This window comes from Typopeltis vanoorti, chromosome 8 (genome assembly GCF_054136105.1).
Source record: "Typopeltis vanoorti isolate ZY-2024b chromosome 8, IOZ_Tvanoo_1.0, whole genome shotgun sequence".
Taxonomy (NCBI): domain Eukaryota; kingdom Metazoa; phylum Arthropoda; class Arachnida; order Uropygi; family Thelyphonidae; genus Typopeltis; species Typopeltis vanoorti.
In genome coordinates, this window is record NC_143556.1 from 132,313,708 (window position 1) to 132,333,177 (window position 19,470).

Below are 19,470 nucleotides of genomic sequence, written 5' to 3' on the forward strand. Positions count from 1 at the left end.
TGGAGGAAAATTGTAGATAGGAAGTTAGTAATGAGGTAAATTTCTCATGAAGTAGTATGATATCCTGTACACCCCTTGAGGGTACATGTCAGGAATTTAATGATGATGATGATGATTAAAATCCCCCATAATAATCACTAACCCTGGACTGATTGCACTAATTTGCTGATGCATGAATTCAATATCACCCCCTGTACCCCCTGGCCGATAGCAGCAACCAACTATATATTTGGTTGTGTTGGTCACTATTTCACACCAGACCACCCCAAATGAACTATTTCACATGTCTATCATCTTGATATACTACTTTCTTTGTGTGCAACTCATCAGCTATCAACAGTACTCCTCCTCCCTTTCTATCTTCTCTATCCTCCCTGAAAATACTGTACCCATCACATTCAATTCCAGTGACTACATCTTCTGCTGACAGCCAAGGTTCATTAATGCCTACAACTTTTGGTGAGATTGCACTGACTAATGCCAAAAATTCTTCCCTCTTATTTTGAATGCTTCTTGCATTAGTATACAAAAATTGCAGATTCCCTTTAGTTCTTGTACCAGCTTTAGAACTGATATACATGTCACTAATTTCAGTAGTCTCATGCCAATATTTATCCACTCTATTCTGCAATTTATTCTGCAAATAAGGATCAACAAATATACAATCACTGCTTAAGTGTTTCTCCCTCTTACACTCAACCTTTTCAATTTTAGTTTCCCTGCCCAATTACTTCAACTTGTTCACAAAACAGTAACTTCTTCAATCACTTATGACCTTCCACGTTCAGATGCAACCCATCTCTTGCATACAGCTGTCTTTTGCCTTCAAACACACTCCAGACATAAATAAATTCCAGACCTCTTTTTTTTGCACAGTCTTGCAATCATATCATTGATTATCATCGCTCGTCTACTTAACTCATAGTTAGTGTCATGTCTATGGAATATCAGATATCAGGGGAGAAAGAGAGAGAGAGGGAATGCAACTTACAGAGCCTTACGAACAGAAGTTACTAGAAGTGAATAGAGGGATATGATTGTGACATATAAGTTGCAGAGGGGCTGTTACCAGATTAAAGATTTTTCATGGAGTAGAGTGTGATAAATGTAGAACCAGAGGCCATCCATGGGAGCTGTTTAAGGAGGGGGAGCAGGGGAGTGAGAAGAAGGTTCTTTTCATGGAGATTAACTGGTGAATGTAGTGCATTGCCTAAAAGTGTGATGACTGCAGAAATTGTGAATAGGTTCAAGGCATGGTTCAATGATCTTTTGGCATGAGAGAGTATAGACCTCCTGCGACAAGTCCTTGGACTCTATGGAGGTCAGATAATAATAATAGTAATAATAAATCAGAGCCCTAAGGATTCTGAAAACACAGAAATATATAATGTTTTGGAATACAGAATATACTGCTAGAGTGATTTTATGTTGGAGGTTTAATGGATTTTTTACAACACTCAGAAAGAATTAAATTAGAATTTAATACTCCTATATTTCGTCCTAGTCACTAGGACATCTACGGGGATTACAAAAACAATTAATGTAACATGCACACAAAAACTTAAAATACCAAGCCCATCAATGTGGGTGACACTAAAGTCCTATCTACACAAGACTGCTAGAGTGAACATATCAATATCGAATGTATTGCCAATATGAGTGGCTAAGTGGTTAACCTATGTGCTCTCAAATCAAAAGCCTGTGGGTTTGAATCATGCCATGGATACTTGCGAATCACTTTAGGGAAGGAATGAATTTAAGCACCTGGTGTGACACTACTTCTCACTTATTAAATGTTTTGAAAAATTCCATGTATACTAAGCTTCAACATACAATAAAAATACTGCAGGTTTATGATTTGTGATGGTTTGAGTCAAAAAAAATGCATAAATAAATAAAATAAACAAAGAAAAAAAAAACATGCAAGGTATAATCATACCAGTTCATTTATTAGTATTTTTTCTTAAGATTTTATAATTTTTATTCAATGGTAAAGACAGTAATGGCACTAAAAAATCTTTTCATAACATCAGCAAGTTATTTTTATTGTTTTATTTATTTGTATATTTTTTTTTTACTCACTTACCTGTAACTTTTACATCAGAAAGTTCTAAGTCGGTATCACACAATCTAACTTGAACAGTATCAATACGAGCTGAAATGCTAAATTTTGTTGCACCAGGAGGTATAGGGGGATCTGTAACTTCATGAAATATCAGCATTGTAGGATTTGGAAGAATGCCAGGAAAAAAAGTTTTTGAATAGGAATCTTTGGGTTTTAACCTACATCAGAGTAATAATGAGGGGAAAAAAATAATAATATAAATACACAAACATGGAGAGAAAGAGAGGGGGAGGGGAGAGAGAGAGAGACATGTGCATCATTTGAAATACAGTAAAGCCCTGTTTTATGATATTTTGCTTTACAACAATCTGCTCGTATGTCAATTTTTAATTATGACCAATGCTGATTTAAAGAAAGCTGCTGTGATTCAAACTCATGCTCTTTTCATGGACTAAGGTTATTTAAAATGCCACTGCTTGCTGCAGCAATCTAACTTTTTTTCAGTATTTCACTATGCATCATAAACTGTTTATAACTATTATTTTATTTTACTGTGGTTAATAAATGGAAGATAAAAATCAATGAACAAGTACTGTTGCTTCCACAAATTATTATTATTATGCTATATTAGATACCATGATTACAATTATCAAATTTAATGATGAGGCATATTTCACCGCAATATGTCTGTTATAGAGAAATACAGAAAGGAAAAAAAAAAAAAAAATGATCTACCATTCAACATGAGTAACTTTTTTCCTTGGGGATAAATTTTTGCCTGTGTAACTGATATAAATAAATATTTTATTTACATAGGTTACACAACATGTATAACTTCTTAAACCATTACATGAATCTTCAGGCAGGGGAAAAGGGGGAAGCAATGATTTCCTATACAATAGTGGTCTGGAATCTACCATGCCATACGACCAGTTACAATTATACTCTGTACACTGTATGCTTGTACTTAACAAAATAATTTATAGACCTTCATTACAATCTCTGTTCTGCCTGATAAATGCTATATAACATTTGTACAAGTCTGGTATTCCTGCCAGGAAATCATTTTTGTTAGTGTGTTTGAGAGGCTGTGCCACTTGACATTGACAGAAATCTTGTCAATGGTAGCAGAATATTTCCCACAAAGTGATTCTCTCAGCTTATTACTGTATGGAGAGTTAGGAAGCACTTACCACTCATACATTTCCATAAGATTCTTCATGTGTAGTAGAACAAACATGAGGTTCAAGAGTTTTGGATTTGGTCGCAGCATCAGAAGATCTGATCATAACTGCAATTGCATATCTGCCTGTTGGAGAGAGTGATCATGTGGTTTTGACTTGAAAGATAAAAAGACATGCAAGAGTATCGAAGAGAAAGGAATGTATGTGGAATTATAAGATAGAAGATTATAATAATCAAAAAAATGAGCTTGGGGGCAGTTCCATGGATGATCACTAAGATATTTGACACAAATAAGATTTTTCTTCTGTTTTTCAAAACAGAAGAAAAAAACAGAAGAAAAATCTGTTCTGATGTTGCAAAATATAGTTTCAATTTTACAACATAAGAACATCAGAACAAGAAAATCACCTGTAACTGATTTTACTCACAGTGGAAACTCATATCATTGTAATGACCACTCATGAACACTATGGATAACTTTTAAAATTACTCTAATGATTACATGAGTAACCAACCAAAGCAAAGTACACATGCAAAGAAATTTCAACAAATATTGCTTACCTCTCCTTAGAGGGCATTTGAGGATAGAATGGAATTACATGCAAGAGACGGCTTGCATTTGAACAAAAAAGGATGCAGGCATCTAGATAGAATGGCGTTCTCTGAACAAGTCAGGGTGTTGATGCACAGAAACTAGAATTATCAGGGTCAAAGGTAGCTGGAGTAGCCTCTTGTAGGAATAGTTGCTTGAGAAAAGGGGGGAATCACATGGTGCAATGCATAATCCAGCAGAATCAGAAGAGAAAAATGATAGGTAAACACTGGCAATATGCCTATTTTTAATAATACCAGGAGTATTTGGAGTAGAGGAGAAGAATTGGTGGCACTGATAGCCTCAACTTGTGCAATGACTGGTTGGATCAGTTAGACATGATTGCTGGAAAATGATATATTAACAGGAATAGAAGTAGCAAGCTATAGCATTTTTCAGCAGGATAGGAAGAGCAAACGAGGTGGCAGAGGTCTGCTTCTGATAAGTAATGAGTTTTGTTTTCTCAGATTAGGATTTGGAATTCCATGGTACTAATGGCTTTGAGAGCATATCATGTGAAGTGGAGGTGGGCAGGACAAGATATTTAGTGGGGTATTGCTATAAGCCAGGGAGCATAGAGGATGAAGAGCAGAAGTGTTTGTGCAGCTGAGCTTGGTGAGTGCAAAAGAAATGACTGTTATGGAACACTTCAACTACAGCAGAATAAATTGAGAAGAGGAAATTGAATGTAGTAGTAAGGGAATTGAATTTCTGGAATTCTTGAGAAACAAATATCTAAGACAACATGTAATAGAACAAACATGAGGTTCAAGAGTTTTGGATTTGGTCACAGCATCAGAAGATTTGATCATAACTGCAATGGCATATCTGCCCCCTGTTGGAGAGAGTCATCATGTGGTTTCGACTTGGAAGATGAATAGACATGCAAGAGTATCGAAGAGAAAGGAATGTATGTGGAATTATAAGACAGGAGATTATAATAATCTAAAAAATGAGCTTGGGGGCAGTTCCATGGATGGAAGAATTGGAAGGGTGAGTTATCATCCGTGCTCGGCAACTTGTGAAGGAATATTAATTTGTGGCAAAGGCAAGTTGTATGCCTCGAGAGAAAAAGAGAATAGAATTTGGTGTAAATTGGATAGATAATAATAATAATAATAACAAATGGGAACTAGATCAAATGGGATATGAAAAGAAACATTTATGTTTCTGAAAGAATTTTATAGGATCGATGCAGGAGAAATGTTTCACCATTTGGGTAGAGGGGACAGAACAAGAGATCATTCCCTGGAAGTTGAATAAAGGTGTGGTCAGTAGGGGTGTGAGGACTGAATTTTTTTATGTGGAGAATTGTGAATGAATGGAATGGGTTGCCAGAGTCTGTTGTTAGCACTTTGTCTGTTATTGTGCTGAAGGAGAGGCATGATAGATCATGTGGATATTATGGGTCTGCTGTGATGAGTCTTCAGAATCTGTGTAGATGACAGTGCAATAATAGTAAAAAGAAAATAGTGTGTTTCAAATACTGAGTACTCTGAATGTCAATAAAGCAATGGGACTGGATGGGATTTCGCCATGGGTTTTGAGAGAGTGTGCTAAAGAACTTACAGCTACATTGACTTACATCTACCAACCATCCTTATGCAACTACATTGCATAAGGATGGTTGGTAGTAGACTGCAAATGTCAAACTAGACCAGTTTTTATTTCATCAGTAGTTGTTAAGATTTTGAAGAAATTAGTGAGGGATCATTTACAACATTGGGAAGATGAGGGTAATGTTATCTGTGAGAGTCAGAATGGATTTAAGGGGCACTCTTGTTTTAGAAATATGATTGCCTTTTATAATACAGTGACAAGAGCAGTTGATGAGGGAAAGGTATATACAGTACTGCCATATTTTTGAAATCATAGACATAGCCAAAGCAGTACAAGGAGCACACGGAAACATCTAAGACTCTTCAAAGGACAAGACAACGAGAACCATATTTTTGGATTTTGCAAAGGCGTTTGACAGAGTACCACATGATAAGCTGATATTTAAGTTGCAGCACTTGGGTTTAGATGTCGGGTTAGTCAACTGTATTCAAGATTGGTTATCTGATAGGTATAAGTGAGTTGTGTATGAGGGAGTGGTATCAAGGAAGTAGACGGTTACAAGTGGGGTCCCACAAGGCTCGGTATTTTGGGCCTGTATTGCTTAACATTTATATCAGTGACATTGTCAATGGATTCCTGGAGGATATTTAGTTGTGTGCAGATAATGTGAAGCTGGGAAGGGTTATCAGTAATAGTGCAGATGTGGTAGTCCTGCAAAAGGATTTGAATAAACTGGACAGATGGGCAAACAAATGGAGTGTCAGTTTAATACAGCTAAATATAAAGTTTTGAAATTTTGGATACATCAATGAGAGGCTGCATACTTTGTTGGAGGAAGTGGGGGAAGCAAGGGATCTTGGAGTAATGACTGATAGAAACCTGAAATTCAGGCCACCTTCTTAGTATTGCAGCAACCCAGAGGATTGCTGCAGTAGTGAGAAGGATGCTGACTTGCAAAGATAAAAGAGTTATCATCATCATCATCAAATTCCTGCCATGTACCCTCAAGGAGTGTACAGGATATAACAGTAATACATGAAAAAATTACATCTTTACTAACTTCCTATCTACAATTTTCCTCCAAATCAGTCTGTTACTTGTCAAGACTCCAACATTATCAGATCTTATATTTCTATCGTCTAAGGCACTTTGTACCGTATCAATCCACCTATATCTTGGTCTTCCTCTGGGTCGTTTTCCTGCCAACCTGGCAGAGAACACTTGTTTTGCTAATCTTTCCTCTCCCATTCTATTTAAGTGACCATACCACCTGAGATTAGCTCTGCTAATGCATTCCTGGATGCTGACAATGTCAAGTTCTTTCCTAATATCCTCATTTTTAATATGATATTGCCATTGATGCCATCTGTTCATGCCTCTAATCTTTCTCAGGACTCTCATATCTGTGGTCTCTAGTCTTTGGTCAAGTGTTTTACTTCTGACCCAGCTCTCAGATCCATAAGTTAAAACCAGCTAATTTAGTGTTCCGACTAATTTCTCTCTTATTCCATATGAATTTATTCAGTTGACTCCCCACCATACCAGCTTTGCTGATTCTGTTGTCTATTTCTATATTTAATTTACCATCTTCAGTAAAAATTGTGCCTAAGTAGCTGAAATGTTTTACTTGTTCCACAGGTTCTCCATTCACAACACAGTTGACATTTTCAATGATATTGCCTATTTTCATGGTCTTTGTCTTTTTATTGCTGACCTTCATACCATATCTATTACAACAGCTATTCAATTTAGACAGAGAATCTTGCAGACTTGTAGTGGATTTATTTAGAAGTATAACATCATCCACATAAAGCAAAGAGCTGACATTAACATCTCCAATTTTGATATCAGGTTTAATACCACTTTCCTTCATAACGTGATCCATATAGATAATGAATAACAGAGGGGATAATGTACATCCTTGTCTCACACCAGATTTAACATTAAACCATCTTCCTGTACTTCCTTCAATTCTAACTGCTGACTTACAACTCAAATAGAGACTAAGTATTGCTTGATACAATGCCCCATTGACACCATATAACTGCAGCGTATTGAATAGCTTCTCTCTTGGCACCTTGTCATATGCCTTTTCCAAATCGACAAAACTTAAATACAGATCTTTGTTATATTCCCATGCTTTCTCGACTATTTGTCGTAAAGTGAAGATCTGATCCTGACAGTCTCTATTTGGCCTGAATCCAGCTTGTTCTTCACCAAGCTTTTCTTCCACAATTCTTCTCAACCGTTTCTCAAGTATACTTGCATAGATCTTGCCAGGAACACTCAGTAGGGAAATTCTTCTGTAATCCTCACATTCAGTTTTATTTCCCTTTTTATATATGGGTACTATTAGAGCTCTACTCCAATCATCGGGAATTCGTCCCTCTGTCCAGGCTTTCTGAACTATGCAGTGCAGCCACTGTAAGACTTTTATACCACCGTACTTCAGCATTTCTGGTCGAATATCATCTACTCCTGCTGCCTTTCCACATTTCAAGCCATTGATGGCTTTTTCTACTTCAGGTATGGATATGTATTCCTGACTGCATGCCCGGTCAGTGTTTTTTATCACTATGCTGTCATGCTTGTTTCATTTAGCAGTTTTTCAAAGTAATTACTCCATACTTCAAGGATATCTTTTTCTCCTGTTTTCATGTCACCATTATCATCTCTAACTCCTTTTACAGCACTCTTTCCTCCATTCCTAAGCTTCTTCAACAACCTTCAGAATATTTTGCCACCTTCTTGATATTTATTTTCCATATTCTTGCCAAAGTCCTCCCATGACTTTTGTTTAGCTAGTTTTACACACTGTTTAGCTTTCTTACATTTGTCTCTGCATTCTGGAAGAGTAAAAGCTGACTTATTTGCCAGGAACTTTTGATATGCTTTCTTCTTTTCCTTCACTGCCTCTTTAACTTCCTGTGTCCACCAGGGAGTTCTGATTTTTTTATCCTTGCACACAACCTCACCACATGCTTCTCTGGCAGAATCAATCAATGTTTTCTTCAGAGTTTGCCACTGAATCTCCAAGGTTTGATTCCTGTTCTCAAACTCTTTTATTTTATTTTCAATAATCTTTGTGTATTTCAGTCTACAGTTCACATCTGAGAGCTGCTCAACTTTTATTCGCTTTAAAATAAAAAAGTTATTCCATTGTATAAAAGCTTGATTAGACCATACCTGAACTACTGTGCTCAAATTTAGTCTCCAGATTTGATGGAGATAAATTGACTGTGGAAAACATTGTAGAGGCAGATAACAAAGATGATACCAGGACTGTCCAATGTTAGTTATAGGCTGAGAGAATATGGACTGCAGAGTTTGGTAGGTAGAAGGAGGGATGATATGATTGAGACTTTTAAACTGTTGAGAGGTAGTTATATGGTTGACACTGAGAGTTCCTTCATTTGGTGGAACAGGGGGGAAGAAGCGAGGACAAGGGGCCATCCCTGGAAGTTACAAAAGGAAGTTGAGAGCAACAGGGTAAGGAGTGGTTTCTTTGCATTTAGAGTGATTGAACAGTGGAATGCATCGCCTCAAAGAGTAGTGAAAGCATGAATGGTCAATGTATCTCATACAGAGGTAGCAGGGTTTTTTCTCCTGAAAACTCGGGTTTTTCATCCCACATACAGACAAATCAGCCTTCAGAATACACGTAACTTACTGAGAAAAAATACTAGGCTGTGGTGGGCAGTGGATGGCACTGATGTAGATGATTGGTAGTAGGAGTTCGGTGTTAGTGTGGAGACAGAGGCTTGTACAATAGGTGTCCTCCCGCAATGAGTCTATGGACTCCTTGGAGGTGTCACAAGTAATAATAATGATAATGAGTTCGAGGAGTTTTACAATAGACTGATTTCTAGAGTGGGCCTCTCTCCATGAATCTTGTGACTCCATAGAGATCCCGAATCGTAATAATAATATAAATACAAGACTAATATTAATTAATATCTTATATTAGTTTAACCTTCAATTTAGCCAATCTAAGATTCATATCCTTTGCCATTCATTAGGCCTGATGAAATCAAGCTTTATCCTAATGAAATCAAGTTTTATATTTTAAATGATCTATTTCAGCAGGTCTAAATGAAATGCCTGCTCTGACCAAATAACAGAAATCATTCTTAATGTAACAAGTCTTCAACCTCCTCACCACACAAAATCCCTAACCATTATCGAATATTTTCCAGTTCTTTTCTTAGTGGTTGGAGTGGATATGCTAGTAAGAATATTCATATTCCTTTCTTTGATGTTGAAAAAGATATCAATGTTTTCCATTCTTATGCAAACTGGGATAAAGTTCTCTATGCAGTGGTATTTTAGAAGTAGTCTGCTATACAGTTTTTGTCATAGGCTCCACTCGGTGTTTTCCATGAAATGGTTGGGTGATGGATGATGATTGTTATTTCTCGTGAGGTTTAGGTTTAGAAAACTGTAGACAGTGGCTTTTGCAGCGATGTAGAAGTAGTTGCAAATTCTGTCTACTGCAGTCTGTGTAAAGTAGATGCTAGTAGGCTTCGAGGTTGGGTGACTGATTGCAGGTAGTAGAGGCAGTTGCTGTTGTTGTCTTGTCCTTTGAAGAGTCTTAGATGTTTCCATGTACTCCTTGAATTGCTTTGGCTATGTCAATGATTTTGTTTGTATAGAGCTGTTGTTCAGGATTAGGATCTATTTCTTGCAAGGCTGCTGTAATTGCTGGACAGGTAAAGATGTGAGTTGGTGTCAGTTCAGTATTGGAGCAGTTGTTGCAGTTTCTATATGTTCTCGTATCATCTGTATTGATTTTCATTCCTCTATAATGTCCTGTTCGTAGTCTTGCTATTGTGGTGGAGGTTTTTCTGTCAGCATTGATTTTGGGAATTTGATGTTGTATCACTGATTTCAGTGGAATCAGTTTAGCTTTTGCTAGTGCGTTAGCATCAGCAAGAGTTATCATGTGAGTTTCTTGGTTGAGTTCTGTGGCCTCTTTTGCTAATTTATCAGCTGCTTCATTGTAATCAATGCCTACATGAGCAGGAATCCATTGTAAAATGCAACTTTTTCTTAAACACTTTAGTTGATTTAAGAGTTTATGGGTGTGAGCTTGGTATTGCCATTTTTGATTGCTTCCATAGCAGATCTTAGAGTCACTGTAAATTATAATTCCCTCAGATTGTTGAGATGGTGATAATTTTAAGTAGGCTTCGAGTGCTTTATTTATTGCATAAAGTTCGCTGGTAAAATTGGAAGCGATTCTCCCAGATCCAACTTTTATTGGAAGTTTTTCACCTTTCGGGAGTAGAAGGAGAACACCAGCGCCTCCATTCATCATATTGGTGTCTGATGATCCATCAGTATAACAAATAACCTGTTTGGAGGATGAAAGAAGGTTGATAATATTTAGGCCTTTTTCTTTGAGCATTTCTTTTTATTCTTTTTTTGTACAGAGTTTGGTAAGGTTTAGATTTATGGAGGTATTTGGAGGTAAAGGAATGGAAAATAGAGGTTCTTTGTTTATGTGGTCATTTAGCTGATCAAGACCTATTTCCTTCCTGATAGTGTCATCATATTGTAAAGTTGATGATCTGTGAAGTTTGCATTTTTGATTCCAATGTTCATAAGTTTTTAGGAATATATGATCACTTTAGTAGCTTCTGATATTACTTATGAATTTTATGGTGGCAAATTTTCATCTGTCCTCCAGCAGGTCAAGCCTATACATCCACTGGCAGCATCAGTTGTCAGTGGATGAGACTGCACCAATGATAATCTTGGATGCTTTTGCTTGTATTTTGTCTAATTTTTCTTTTACCAATGAGGCCGAAGGTGACCAGATAGGTGCTGCATATTCCATTATTGGCCTTATTAGTGTAGTGTAAGTAGTTTTGAGGATTTTTGGCTTTGCACTCCAATTTGTTCCACAAAAACGTTTCAGTATATTTAATTTTTTTAGAGCTCTGTTGGAAGTGTTAGAGATGTGTGGTGCAAAATGTAATTCCTGATCAAGCGTAATACCGAGATATTTTGGATTTGTGATTTTTTCAATTAGCTTGTTGTTGATCATGACTTTGGGATTGTAGGAATGTCTATTTTTCCTGTCTGTACTAAAGGTGCTTAGTTTTGTTTTGTCTGGGTTAATTTTGAGTTTAGGTTCATCTGACCATTTTTCTAATCCTCTCAATGATTTGTTTCGAAGTTGAGAGTTTATTTTTCATTTGGTTAGACTATAATAAGTTTAGTTTAATCCTTTATCCAAGTGTGAGCAAACAAAGTTTGCACCTGAAAGCATCTTCAGGACTGAGCTAAGGTGGTGCAACACCAAGGCAACTCGTGGCAAAGTTGGAGAAAGCTATCATTACTCCATCTCAGTATCTCCATTATGCAAAGCACATCTCATTGCGGATATGTGTAATGCTATGCATTAAGGCAAGGGCCTCCTCTGATTCTTTGATTTTAGCACTAGTGTGCCAGATCCCAGATGGCTATATGATCTGCATAGCAAGCTACTTTTGTGTCTTCTGTAAGGTGGGGATGAATGTTATTGACATATAAAAGGAATAGTAAGGGACTGAGTACTGAACCCTGGGGAACACCAGCCCAGGTTCTCTGCTCTCTTGATATTGCTGCATTGATTATAACCTTTCTTCCTCTAATGAAATCAGCAATCCAGATTAAAGCGTTTCCTCTAATTCTAATATCATGTACTTCTTGTATTAATTTTTTGATCCAAACACGATCGAAAGCAGCAGTCATATCAAGGAATATGGCAGTTGTCTTATTTGTTGGTTTTTCCTGAAATTAGAATATTATTGTTTGGCAGAAGTGAAATAATTGATCTGTTGTTGAATGACGGGCTCTATAGGCAGTTTTGGTAGTAGTTAATTTTCTTATTTTTTGTCAGCCAGTGCATGAGCCTGGAGTGTATGATTCTTTCAGTAATTTTACAGAGTATGCTAGTTAATGTGATAAGTCGATAGCTTTGACATTCTGCAGCACATTTTTGTTCAGTTTCAGGATGGGTAGTACAATAACTGATTTTTTCCATTCTTTTGGAAGTTTGCTTGTTCACCAAGAGATATTGCAAATGTCCAGAAGTTGTTATTTGGCAATTTTGCCAAAGTGTTTAACCATATGACCAAAGATAAGATCATTATCAGGAGATTTATTAGGTGCAGTTTTCTCAACTGATGAATTTAGTTCACTTAGTGTAAATTGTTCGGAGAAGATGTCATTGGTTTGGTATGTTCTTGCTTGTTTAAGTATTTTACTTGTGAGTTTATTGAGCGTCTTATCCTTTCTGTTATACTAAAGTTTGGAGTTGTTTGAATGGGTTTTTGCCAGTGTGCTTGCAATTTCTTGAGCTTGTTTCCCAGCATTTATGATGAAGTTTGTTTTCTGTTGGTTCTCTTCTTTGATATTGTTGTCTAGGAAGAATTCCTAGACAACAATATAATAATAACGTTCCAGTGTTGGATGTCTTTTCTTGGGTCCAGGTTACTGCAAAGCTCTTCCCGTTTCTCTTGTTTGCACTTCCAAATTTCCTGCTCTATTTTGTGTGTTATGTTCATTAATTTCTTTCTGGATTCTGCATTCATTGAATCAATATTGTGATTTTTCCAGTATGGTATCCAGGTATTTTTCCATTTGCCTCTTGGTATTGTTGCTTTGGCAGCTTTATTGATGTGTGAAGTAAGGATTTATAATTTTCTGTCAAGGTTTCCAGAGACAGGTTCATCTTGACAGAGGCTCTCCAAGATTTGAGTAAACCTTGTCCAGTTGGCTTTTCTGAAATTCCATGTCCTTTTGATTTGCTGTTCTTGATCAATCTTGAAGTTCATCATCATCATCAAATTCCTGCCATGTACCCACATGGGGTGTACAGGATACGATAGTACTACATGAAAAAAATTATATCATTACTAACTTCCTATCGACAATTTTCCTCCAAATCAGTCTGTTACTTGTCAAGACTCCAACATTATCAGATCATATATTTCTATCGTCTAAGGCATTGTATCAATCCACCTATATCTTAGTCTTCCTCTGGGTCGTTTTGCTGCTAACCTGGCAGAGAACACTTGTTATGCTAATCTTTCCTCGTCCATTCTGTTTAGGTGACCATACCACCTGAGATTAGCTCTGCTAACGCATTCCTGGATGCAGACAATGTCAAGTTCTTTCCTAATATCCTCGTTTTTAATATGATATTACTATTGTTGCCATCTATTCATGCCTATAATCTTTCTCAGGACTCTCATATCTGCGGTCTCTAGTCTTTGGTCAAGTGTTTTACTTCTGACCCAGCTCTCAGATCCATAAGTTAAAACTGATTTGAACACTGTCTTGTATACAGCTAATTTAGTGTTCCGACTAATTTCTCTCTTATTCCATATGAATTTATTCAATTGCCTTCCCACCATACCAGCTTTGCTGATTCTGTTGTCTATTTCTATATTTATTTTACCATCTTCAGTAAAAATCGTGCCTAAGTAGCTGAAATGTTTTACTTGTTCAACAGGTTCTCCATTCACAACACAGTTGACATTTTCAATGATTCTGCCTATTTTCATTGTCTTTGTCTTTTTATTGCTGACCTTCATACCATATCTATTACAACAGCTATTCAATTTAGTCAGAGAATCTTGCAGACTTGTTGCGGATTTATTTAGAAGTATAACATCATCCACATAAAGCAAAGAGCTGACATTAACATCTTCAATTTTGATATCATGTTTAATATCACTTTCCTTCATAATGTGATCCATATAGATAATGAATAACAGAGGGGATAATGTACATCCTTGTCTCACACCAGATTTGATATTAAACCATCTTCCTGTACTTCCTTCAATTCTAACTGCTGACTTACAACTCAAATAGAGACTAAGTATTGCTTGATATAATGTCCCATTGACACCATATAACTGCAGCGTATTGAATAGCTTCTCTCTTGGCACCTTGTCATATGCCTTTTCCAAATCGACAAAACTTAAATACAGATCTTTGTTATATTCCCATGCTTTCTCGACTATTTGTCTTAAAGTGAAGATCTGATCCTGACAGCCTCTGTTTAGCCTGAATCCAGCTTGTTCTTCACCAAGCATTTCTTCCACAATTCTTCTCAACCGTTTCTCAAGTATACTTGCATAGATTTTGCCAGGAACACTCAGTAGGGAAATACCTCAGTAATTTTCACATTCAGTTTTATTTCCCTTTTTATATATGGGTACTATGAGAGCTCTACTCCAATCATTGGGAATTTGTCCCTCTGTCCAGGCTTTCTGAACTATGCAGTGCAGCCACTGTAAGACTCTTATACCACCATACTTCAGCATTTCTGGTTGAATATCATCTACTCCAGCTGACTTTCCACATTTCAAGCCTTTGATGGCTTTTTCTACTTCAAGTAGAAAATATGGATATGGATATGTATTCCTGCCTGCATGCCTGGTCAGTGTTTTTACCACTGTGCTGTCATCACTGCTTGTTTCATTTAGCAGTTTTTCAAAGTAATTACTCCATACTTCAAGGATATATTTTTCTCCTGTTTTCATGTCACCTTTATCATCTCTAATTCCTTTTACCACACTCTTTCCTCCATTCCTAAGCTTCTTCAACAACCTCCAGAATATTTTGCCACCTTCTTGATATTTATTTTCTATATTCTTGCCAAAGTCCTCCCATGACTTTTGTTTAGCTAGTTTTACACAGTGTTTAGCATTCTTGCATTTCTCTCTATATTTTCTAAGAGCACAAGCTGACTTATTTGACAGGAACTTTTGATATGCTTTCTTCTTTTCCTTCACTGCCTCTTTAACTTCCTGTGTCCACCAGGGAGTTCTGATTTTTTTATCCTTGCAGACAACCTCATCACATGCCTCTCTGGCAGAATCAATCAATGTTTTCTTCAGAGTTTGCCACTGATTCTCCAAGGTTTGATTCCTGTTCTCAAACTGATTCTTTTTTTCTTCAATAATCTTTGTCTACAGTTCACATCTGAGAGCTGGTCAACTTTCATTCGCTTTAAAACTTTCTTACATGTTATTCTTTTCAATATGAAATTCAATTTTATTCTGCTCAAGACTAAATAGTGATCACTTCCAATTTCAAATCCTCTGTACACTCTGGTGTCCTGCACCAGGTAGAAAACATCACTATCAACAATAACATAGTCAATGAGACTTTTCTTATTCCTAGCCTCCTCTCTCCATGTGAATTTGTGCACATTTTTATGTTGGAACATGGTGTTAGTAATAACCAGTCCATGTGCTGAGCAGAAATCCAACAGATATTTGCCATTATTATTAGCTTTGCTCTTTTCTCCAAATTTTCCCAAAATATTTTTGTATGTCTCACAATCATTTCCTTCTCTGCTATTTAGATCCCCAACAAGGACCAACTTTTCCTTTTTAATTGTGTCAGCTGCTTTTCTAAAGCCTCAAAAAATTCCTCCACTTCTACCTTAGCAGAACCTTCTGTGGGACCATAGGCACAAATAAGTCTCATTGTCCAGTTCCCCATTCTCATATTTGCCCACATTACTTTACTTGAGACTGACTGCCATTCAAGAAGATTAGCCTCGTATTTTGTGTTGAATACTATGGCTACTCCTTCTTTTCCTTGATTGTCATTGCCTGAATATAACATTTTGTATTTATTGCTCAGAAAGATCTCACCAGTTTTGGTCTTTTTTGTTTCAGTCACCCCTATTATGTTGATCTGGTACTTATCTAATTCCTCAGCTAACTCCATTTCTTTGCCTTTCAGTCTTCTTACGTTGATAGTACCGATCTTTAACTCTGGTGATGTTGAGTTGGGGTTTGTTTTCAGATTTGTTCCAGTAGCTGACTTTTCGCTGTTCGCCCTGGTTCCCTGGCGAAAACAACGGGGGCCTTGTTTAACCGGGCGACGCCCCAGCCGGCATGAAATTTTGTCATGTTGTACCATCATTTTTTATTTTGGTTTAACCAATAAGAATACAATTTGGTCGGCTAAATCCCAAATTGCCAGCCCATCCTCATTCATTCAGTATCCAAGTAGATACCCAACAGGGTGCACCACGAGAAGTTGAGGATTGGACATTAGGTCAGAAGCCCTGGTCGGTTCTCCGCATTCCTTTAAAGGCTATGTAGAGGTCTCCTCTCAGTTCTGTGGTCACTGATGGCATTTCCCAAAATTTTCCATTGTGCACTTGATGCAATGCTATAATTAATAGCTGTGATGTCAATAGCAGATTCAGTTCCCATAGTTTTAGAGAGATAGGTGCTCTGTCCATTGTTAATTGTTGCGAGTTCCAAATCTGTAAAAGGTCTTCCAATTGTTGACCTTTATGGTCTAAATCGGGGGAGCCCCACGTTGGGCTTTTCGCATTTAGGTCACCAAGTATGATTTTTGAATCAGTTGGAGCTTTGCTTAGCTTTTCAATGATGTCTGTATATATATTTGTATTATTGGGGGTGGTAGACGTTTATGATTGAAATAGAATGGTTTGGTAGACCCCAAACCATTCTATTTGAAGACCCCAGAAATCAAATTCAAAGAAATCACTCTAAATCAATATTTAAATAATAACAGTTTGAAGGAGGCTCAAGTGATTTCTTTGAATTTGATTTTTGGGGTCTTCAAAAGGATAGCAAGCCTGCCACCTGCTCTTTCCTCTCTATCCTTCCTAAGAACTGTATATCCCTTGATGCTGAAGTTCAGATATGCCCTATACACTGAAGTTAAGTGTCTAGGGCATATATAATCACAGTTGGATTTACAAGGCAGGTAAGGTATGTGTGTTCCAGTGTTTCAAGTGTGTAGCAGTAAATGCAGTGATCTGAGTTGATGAGTTTGAATGTTTGTAGCATGCTTTCACATTGGCAAGATGTTGAAAAAGAGCATCAAAGAGTTTCTGCAAGCATCAAAGCAGATGAAGAAATCCAATGGATTTCTGCATCTGTTTTGATGCTTGCTGTCTCATAAGGAAGGTTCCACTGGAAGTTGAATAGCAAACATAGTTGTGGAGGGGTGGTGTAGGTGGGAGAACTGGATTCAGTGACATCATCAAGGGGTAGATTTTTTTATATTTGGTGAGTGGGACAGGGTAGACAGCTGCTCAGCAATGCATTGGAAAGTAGGTATGGGCATCTGTAAATAGCTGGTGGGGATTTAGATGCCTTGAACTGTTGTCAGATATGGAACGGCTTTTGTGATTGCTAGTTTTCACTTGTTGGTACTCTGATTTTGCCTTCAGATTTTTCTTGGCAGCTGTTCAAGGGTTTCCCACTTGAAATTCTTCAATAGAATATATGCAATCATTCTGATACCTGTCTAGTTCCATGCATGGAAGAGAAGACAATATCTAGTTGTAACAATATCAGGTAACAGGGATGATCCTTTTAATCTTTGACTTTCCAGTACTGGAGAACATCTTGATAAAAGCTTGATAGTTGGTAAGGTATTGGTGTTTTAGCTATTCTGAGAATTGTGGATAGTTGGAGACCTCTGGTAACTTTTTGAAGAATATATATATATATCCTAGAATAGGTGAACAGGTTTGTTTCATGCTGCAAGATCTTGAGGAATAAGATGATTCTGAAGGAAGTAATTTTGTTTACAACAGAAACTAAGCCCTGATCACCTTTATGGAGTAGCTAGCTTCCAGGATGCTAAGGAGGATTTCCAGTTTCTTTTGTTCCAAAGAAAAGATGTAGCTGTTGATTTATACTGCAGAGGAAGTCTTTAGATGGTGTAAGAATTTTAGGAGTGTATAAAAGAATGCTAGCTGCCATCTAGTTTATGTCTGGTATAATACTCTTCCTCTATGTGAAGAGTTTACCAGTACATCATACTGTTTCCCAGTATTTTGATTGTGTAGTTCTGACATGTTATATATTAGGCTTGGGTGATATATATATATATATATATATATATGACTAGATATCTACAGATATAAAAAGTAGTAATGCTTATTAACCAAATGCTGCTAAAATGTTTTATACCAAAATTATTTTATGTCAGCTGCATGAGCAGATGACAAAAGAGATAAAGACAATGTTAAGATTTCCAAAATATTCCATATATATGGATGATTACATTCAAGTTATTGTGATCTACTGTCAATGATATGGTTTATACTTTCACAAATTCTGTTCAAAGGTTTAAAGAATACACATCTAAAACCACTAAAAACACACCGAATGCAGTTAAAAACTTAATATTTTAATGATGAAATAAAAAAAATTATTAAAACTATTTCTGCAATATTGAGAAGACATTGATCACAAGAGATACAAGGATGGTGATTTCATTTTTTAAAGCTTTAATAAGATTACATCTGCATTTCTGTGCTCTGGACTGATCACTAGGATTTGAAGAGAATGAAGTTTGTCTTTTGTAGATGGCAACAAGTGAGAAATTTTTTTGATAGGAAAATATGTGGGAATAAGATGATACTTCTTCAAAATTCTGCCAATACGTTCTGAGATGCCTGAAATATAAGGGATTGGAACTCTGGGGTCTGGTGAAGAATCCTGAGGTGTTGGAACATAGAAGTCAATTATCTGCTGGATTTGATTAGGGTTGTAACCATTAGATTCTATTAACTTTTTTATAGTGAAAAGTTCTTGTTGTAAGCTTAATGAGGAGGAGCACACTTTATGTGCTCTAATAATTAAAGATTTGATAATGCTGATTTTTTGAGAGGTGTGATGAGCAGATTTTTGATGAATGTATCTGCCAGTAAAGGTAGGTTTTCGATAGACAGTTGTTGACAAAGTACCAGAGGATATGCATGTAAGGAGGATGTCCAAGAATCATAAACTACCAGACTTTTCTTTTTCCATGGTGAACTGAATGCATGGGTGACGGCTATTTATCAGTTGTAGAAATGTGGTAAGTTCCTCTTCAGCATGTGATCAAATAGCAAAGACATCATTGACATAACGAAACCAAAGATGTCTTCCAGATGTTTCAAAAAATAGTTTGTCAAAGGTGGAAACAGAAGCCTACCATGATAGTACATTCAACTTGTTTGTAGATCTTGTTTTTCCAGCTGATATATCCTGAATGTATAACAAATTCAAAAATCTTTACAATA

General features: G+C 36.7%; 1 protein-coding gene across 10 annotated transcripts in view; it reads right to left on the minus strand.

Annotated features, from left to right (window-relative positions):
* Positions 1 to 19,470, minus strand: part of LOC150104358 (intermembrane lipid transfer protein VPS13A-like) — a 2,072,875-nt gene that overhangs the window by 1,134,965 nt on the left and 918,440 nt on the right. For all 10 annotated transcript variants that reach the window (XM_090396324.1, XM_090396319.1, XM_090396320.1 and 7 more), the window contains one exon: positions 2,087 to 2,283. In XM_090396324.1, coding sequence (XP_090252450.1) covers positions 2,087 to 2,283 — 197 coding nt within the window. The remainder of the gene's footprint in view (positions 1 to 2,086; positions 2,284 to 19,470) is intronic.